The 7507-nt window shown below is 40.3% G+C and overlaps 1 protein-coding gene across 1 annotated transcript in view; it reads right to left on the reverse strand.

Annotated features, from left to right (window-relative positions):
* Positions 1-6086, reverse strand: part of frem2a (FRAS1 related extracellular matrix 2a) — a 66126-nt gene extending 60040 nt beyond the window's left edge. The window contains exon 1 of the mRNA XM_026942055.3: positions 975-6086. Within this exon, the coding sequence (XP_026797856.3) occupies positions 975-5943 (4969 nt within the window). The 5' untranslated portion in view covers positions 5944-6086. The remainder of the gene's footprint in view (positions 1-974) is intronic.
* Between the last annotated feature and the right edge of the window lie 1421 nt (positions 6087-7507).

Consider the following 7507-nt stretch of genomic DNA (forward strand, 5'->3'; position numbering starts at 1 on the left):
ATTCATAAAGGTTACATAGTTTCACAGGAGACAGTGAGAATGACAATCAAAATGACAATCAAAATTATTGATCCTGAAGGAGTGAATCTCCGGTGTGCAATCGAGCCCCAATGCGCTGTTCTGTGAAACTACAGGACAACGTATCGGGGCTTGATTGCACACCAGAGGTTCACTCCTTCAGATGCGGAGGTTCACGCAGATCCACTGATAGCCTTGAAGGCAACCACTGCCTATGATTTCTCCTTCAACGGAAGAGAAAATTTCCTCCAAGTTCAATTGGTTCTTGCTTCTAAATATTCTTGCTTCTAAATAATAATATCTAAATACAATTTCTTGCACAGTTGTTTCAAAGTTCTAATTCCAATAATAATAATAATCTGGTGCTGACGTGCCAGCAGATTAAGTATTTCTTTAGGTGTAAAACCAATACAAAAGCAGTATAATTCAGTATAACTACACGAAATCCTCAACTTTCCACATTTTACCATACAAACATTGCTCTGCTTTGTAGACACCTGACCATCACACTCACATGTTCTTGCTGAACAGACCAGATTTCATACCCCTTTGCTGTTATAATAACCTCCACTCTTCTGGGAGGCTTAACACTAGATTTTGGCCATGTAGTATATTATGAATTTATTCTCAAACTATTGCAACATTCTTTTCAGAATATTAGATATTATGACTTTTTTCTCAATATACTGTAATATGACCTTTTTCTTGAAATATTACAACTTTATTCTCCACGTATTAAGACTTAATTCACATAAAATCAAGCATTGTGACTTTTTATACACATTATCTTTGTAATAAATATTACAAAAGGGCACAACTGGGTCTTGGGTTTGTCAGCACATCAAATATAAACAAGGTTTACATAAGGCATCGTGTCTTTTGTAAACTAATTTCACAAATATGGTGAGACAAATAAATGCAAGCAGGACAATTATATATTGTAAATGTGACTTTACCTTGAGTAAATCTACTGATGGAATCATTCCCCTTCTGAACGTTGATCAGGTAGCCATGCTCTGGTTGTGTGGTGATGTGAAAAACCAGGGTATCTGGGCTGCTGTCTCTGTCTTCTGCCTTTAGCACTTTGCTGGTGATAGGATAACCTAGGTGGTTCGTTGGCAAGACCTTTAACGTTTGAACACCTTTGTTCACCACAATTTGTGGTACACCATTGTCTATCGATGAAATAGTGATTTTCATGACTTGAGGTCTGCGAGTTTCAAACACTGTGTCAGGAAATACATAGAAATCAGTGTGTGTTCCATCAGTGACAGTAAAAGAGAAGCTGTCCTGATATGACTCTGTGCCATCATGTTTGTAACTGATTAGGTTTTCATTCAGGTCTTGCTTTGTGAAGGAGGTAATTGGACGGCTGTTGTTGAAGAGCAGTTTGCCATGGATAGGCAACTGAGTGACCGTGAACTTCAGGAATTCCTCTGCTGTATCCTGATCCTCTGCAGTCAACTCAAATGGTGTGATGAGTTTAGACTGACCTTCTGACACCAGGAGCTCATGTACTGTGAGGACAGGTTTTTTGTTGTCAACGTCAACTATTGATACACGGAAGGTGCGAAAAACAGGGTTATATCCATCAGTGACCTCAAACTCAAAACTGTCCATCTTGATTTCATCATCTGAAGTGTGGATGTAGTAGATTTTACTTCCAGCCAGCTGAAGTTGAGTGAAGGACACAATGGGCATTCCAGGAGTGTCAGTGCTTTCCAGGTGTCCCCTCACAGGGGCTCTGGTGACAGTGAAGACCAGATTTTCATCTGGGCTGTTGAGATCACTTGTACTCAGTAGGTCAGTGGTAAGCATCACACTTCCTCCTTCTTTCAGAGATACTCCTTTGCTAACAACCTCAGGAAACACCCTGTCAATGTTGCTCACAGTGATGTAGAAATATCTGTCGATTAGTGGATTACTACCATCTGTTACATCAAACTTTATAAGGTCCCGAACACCTTCCTGTCCATTGTGAGTATAGAAAACATGACCATGGTCTAGTTCCATCTGTGTGAAGTCCATCCCAACTGTGATGTTCTCAAACGATCCATGCTTTGTTTTCCTCTGCAGAATTCCCTGACCTGGACCATACCGAATTATAAATGTAAGTGTGCTATCTTCAGAGTCTAAATCAGTTGCCTTCAGAATCTTATTATTTATTTCTTTTGTCTCCCCAATTTCAATTTCCAAACCATCATTAATGGCCAATCTTGGAGTCTCATCATCAACAGCAATAATCATAATCATAACAGTACCTTCTACATTATGTTTTCCATCGGTGAGAATAACATTAAATTTGTCCTCTGTGGTCTCAGAATCATCATGCTCATAAATAATGCTAGAAGCTTCCTTGATTTGCTCCAAAGTAAAGTTAGTAACTGGGAAAGAACCGGTGATCAGCTGGTCAAGAATAAAACCATGTTTGGGTGGTTCCGAAATGATAAAAGTCAAATCTTCAACAGGAATATCAGCATCAACTCCATTCAGAATGGGGGTGTCAATGATGATGTTCATGCCCTCCATAACCACAAACTCTCTCATAAATATTTCTGGCTTCTCATCATTGGTTGGGATAATTACAATTGGGAAAAATTGTCTCTCAGAGAAGTTAACACCATCAGAGCACCTGAATGTGAATCTATCCTCTACTGGTTCAATGCCTTTATGTATGCTTTGGACATAGCGGATATGGCCATCATTGACATCTCTAATACTGAAAGCACTAATAGCTGTGCCAGACCTTGACTTCTCAGAACCTGGTGCTGGAGAGATGTTCTCCATATAACCTGAATTTGGCTGGACAATGATGGTACATAAGATATCTTCAATGAGTGTGTCTGCATCCTCAACAATTATTTGGTGGCCTCCAATTATGTTTTTGTCTCCCTCAGTGACATTAAATGGAGGAACCACTGTTACCACTGGGGCCTGGTTATCCACTGGAAGAATGGTAACATGAACAGATACTCCAGTGATTTTATTTCCTCCTAAAGCCCACTCATCAGACATGTCAGTGAGGGTTAAGTTAAAATGGTCCTGTTTTGAGGAAAGCCCAACCTCACCACTTGTATGGGTATACTTTACCAAACCATTGATTATATCAGCTTGGGTGAACATGTTGGAAGATATTCCATTCACCAGGATCTCCCCATATGCAGGGGCATCCTCAACAATATAGGTCAACCTGAGGTCATCTGTGTCTTCGTCTTTCCCCTGGATTACGCTGACTGTGATTTCAGTAGCACCATTTTCCAACACAGACAGGTGAGAGCCAAGAGTACCTGCTTGGAGAGTCAGAGTTGGCATTTCATCATCAATTGGTTTCACTACTATTCTTACTGTAATTGGTACAGTATGGACACCATCACTGACATCCAGTTTAAAAGCATCACTGGTCGTCTCATCCCCATTGTGGACATAAGAAATTCTGCCCTCTGAGATATCTGCTAGGCTAAAAGCATTCCCTTTAATCAAATTAGCAAAACTAAGCTGGACCTGACCATGTTGTGGACTCTGACTTAAAGTAAAGGAAATCTGTTTACTGTCTGTATCGAGGTCAGTAGTATCAAGCTCAGCATTTGTAAGTATATGCATACCTCGCTCAAAGACTGTGAAACCGGTGTTGGTTATCTCTGGGGGTTTGTTATTAACAGGCTGCACCAATATGGTGAAGATTCCTTTTACACTGTTTCCAGCAGTGTCTTCAACTGTGAAATGGAACTGTGCAACATGGGCTGTTATGCCCAGCTCTATGTCTGGTGGGCTGTAGGAAATCTTATGATGGTTCACTTGTGCTTGAGTGAACTCTCTTACCTCAGTGTCTGGGTGCTCTGTTAAAACTACTGAACCAAATCTGACTGGATGACTTTCATCTGTGTCAGTTGGTGGCTGGGTTATTGTGTATTTCAGATCTCTGTCATCAGAATCCAAATCAGTGTAACGAAGGACATTCTTGTTAAAATTAGTCATTTGATACTCATGGACTGTTATCTGTAAAGACGTGCCAGGAAAAAGTACAGGCGGAACATCGTCAATAGGGAGAATCCTAATGAAGAATGTGTTCTCATCTGATTGGTTTGGAGGATCAGCATCATCCTGAGCTTTAAAGATAAACTGATCTGTGACTGTCTCAGTGATGTGGGGCCCTGTGTGTCTGTAGAAAAGTTTCCCATCTGTAATGTCTTTCTGTAGCCACTCTGTCACAGCTTTCTCATATAACCCATCTTCCGTATTGAATTTCCATGAGGATGGATCTTCAGGAGCCTCAGACTGCCTTAGCAACACTTCACCAATAGTTGAGAGTGGAGGTTCAATGGTGAACTCAATGGTGGAATCTTCAGAGTCAATATCTGCTGCACTAAGCATTAGGGGTGAAATGGGAATCATTTGGTTTTTAAATACCACCAATCCCGTGTTGGCATTTATAATGGGGGGTTCATCATCAGTTGGAACAATCGTAATAGGGAACAAAAACTCCACTTCATTCTTGCCATCTGTCATTCTGAAAATGATGTTGTCACTGTATGTGTCACTGCCATCATGCTGGTAGACAACAATACCAACCTGCAGATCAGCTGGTGTGAAATACTTCGTGCTGGAGCCAAGAATAGTGAGATCGCCATGACGGAGACCATTTACAACAGTTATCCTTACACTATCCAGGTTGTCTTCGTCGCTGATTTCTAAATTGTTTTGAGTGAACAGAGGCCTGGACTGACCCTCATATAGTAGCTGCCCTGTGTTTTTAGTCACCACTGGTGCAAGTGTGTTCATGGGCTTTATAACAATCATAAAAGCAAAAGGTTCTGAAACTCCACCATCTGTGTCCAAAACTTCAAACTCAATTTGAAATATTCTCTCTGTGTCCGAGTCCATAGATGGGGGCTTGTATGCTATCTTCAGATCCTTTATATCTCGCTGATAAAAAGATGTTATTGGTAAATTTCTATCATCAGTACTCACAATGTAACCTTCTTCAAAAGAGAAAGGGGTGGTGATGTTGAAAATAAGATCATCAGGATCAGATTCAGTGTCCTCTGCAGCTAACATGTCAGAAGTTAAAGCAGTCATGACAAACTGATCAATTTCCATCATCATCATGGCCACAAAGCTGGGTTTGGGGGGACTGTTTTGCAGCCCTTCTCTTATGCGTATCATGATATGAAAGAACTCTTGCTTCAGTAAATTATTTTCTTTGTTTCTCAGCTCCACGACCATTGGGATATAGTCTTTGTTTGGAGACTTGTGAATAGAAGTATGCTTGTAGCGAATATCAGCTCTGAGAAAAGCATCACAATCCATCATTTTCTCTAATTTACTCTTATCAGTGACTTCACCATACCTAGGCAGGGCACTGCTAGCAGCCAATGATGTGACCTCACATTGCTCAGAGTTTCTATCATAGGTAAATTCCAGTATTCTTCTGTCAATTGAATTGCTAATGCCATGGAGTTTATCTACAGTGAGAGGCATATTTTTAGTAACTATCTCCAGCTGTGTGAAAAGGACCTCTATCTCCAGCATGAAAGGTATGATGACAGTTTCAGTTTGAGTATCGTACCTGAGCTGCAGTCTCACTCTATCCTCGGCGGGGCTCCTGGAACCCAAATGCGAGTACTTCACATCATTAGGTCCGAATTCACACGGGAACTTTTTGGGAGAAAGATGCCCCGGTCTTTGGGACAGCGGATCATTATCCAGCACTACTAAGCTGCACCTGTCTCCTGGCTGCACTTCGATCACCAAATCATTGATGGGATCAATGAACACCGATCTGCCGAAGGGCACGCGTATCCTGTTGTTCGCTACAAGTATGGAGTCCTCGGAGAGCTCTGCTCTGTGCGCGTACGACAGCCCGTGACTGCTAGCGTGGCGTGCCACTGAGGACAAGACAATAAACCACACACAGAGATCCATCATGTTTCAGCCTGTCACCAGTCACAGGACAAAGGACCTCACCCGTACACGAATGACCCCTCTCATAAAATCCACATCTGGAAAGAAAACCGGTTAGTAAAACTTTATAAAACCCCGAGTGCGCATTGGCGACATTCTCACGCCACTAGCGCGCGCACTGACTTTTTAACTTGGTCCGACTGGAGGCATGAGAAGCGTGAGTAGGCACGACACGCCCACTGACCAATTCTATTGGATAAGCCTGTCTGACTGAGACGCGGGAACAGGGAGGACACGCCCACCGGCTTGTGTTTGACCTGTACGGCTAGATCACACGTTCCCATTCTTGATCGTGCAGTACCTCCTTTCCTGCACGGTTTAGTGTTTTCCCTGCTCCCAACACACATGCCTCAACTAATCAGCTAATTAGCAGTCCTTGCTGAGTTGAAGTGGGTGTGATAGAGCAGGGTAAACACTAAAGAGTACTTCGGGACCTGGGCTGGGAACCTGTGCTCTAGATACCTTTCCTATCTTCCTTTAAAACGCACACATCAGGTCTACTGCAAACATAACACATATAATTGTGTAACTACAATTAATATATGTGCATATATGTTTGTATGCACATATAATGGTGTATCTACAGTAAATATGTGTGCATATATATGTGTATGCACTTATAAATGTGTATCTACAATAAATATATGTGCATATATGTGTATATGTACATATAAATGTGTATCTACAATAAATATGTGTATATATGTGTGTATGCACATACAATTGTTTATCTACAGTAAATATATGTGCAGATATGTGTGTATGCACATATAATGGTGTATCTACAGTAAATATGTGTGCATATATGTGTGTATGCACTTATAAAGGTGTATCTACAATAAATATATGTGCATATGTGTGTATATGTACATATAAAGGTGTATTTACAATAAATATATGTGCATATATGTGTATATGTACATATAAAGGTGTATCTACAATAAATATATGTGCATATATGTGTGTATGCACATACAATTGTTTATCTCCAGTAAATATATGTGCAGATATGTGTATATGCACACATAATGGTGTGTCAACCATAAATGTATGACCAAATACACATATATGCACATACATTTATTGTAGATACACCATTATAACTTACTTTAAAAACACAAAAATAATGATAGCATATATAATTTTTCAGCTTTCATAACATCTGTAAACGTCACTTTTCCTGTTCTGTGAGCATTTATAAACTTTTTAACCAAGCCATGACATAGATTTATCAATTAATTAAATAATAAAACAGTGAAAACACAAAGGCATTTGAATGCGAATGGATGTATTAATCATTATCATTCTTGTGTGTTTTCTGGCTCCACCTGCTGGTATTGCAGTAAGCCAGAGGTTCTCAAACCTTCTCGCAGCTTAGGCTTTAAAATAAACTCCTCTGACCCCCTTCAGTACAGATATGTTTTATTAAGATCATCAAACTATTCAAATATTAGGCTCACGATATAAACATGTACTACAGTAATTTGTCTAATTATTAGAGCCATAGAGCTTCTTCCTCTGAGAGAAC

Source organism: Pangasianodon hypophthalmus, chromosome 17 (assembly GCF_027358585.1).
Source record: "Pangasianodon hypophthalmus isolate fPanHyp1 chromosome 17, fPanHyp1.pri, whole genome shotgun sequence".
In the NCBI taxonomy this organism is placed as follows: domain Eukaryota; kingdom Metazoa; phylum Chordata; class Actinopteri; order Siluriformes; family Pangasiidae; genus Pangasianodon; species Pangasianodon hypophthalmus.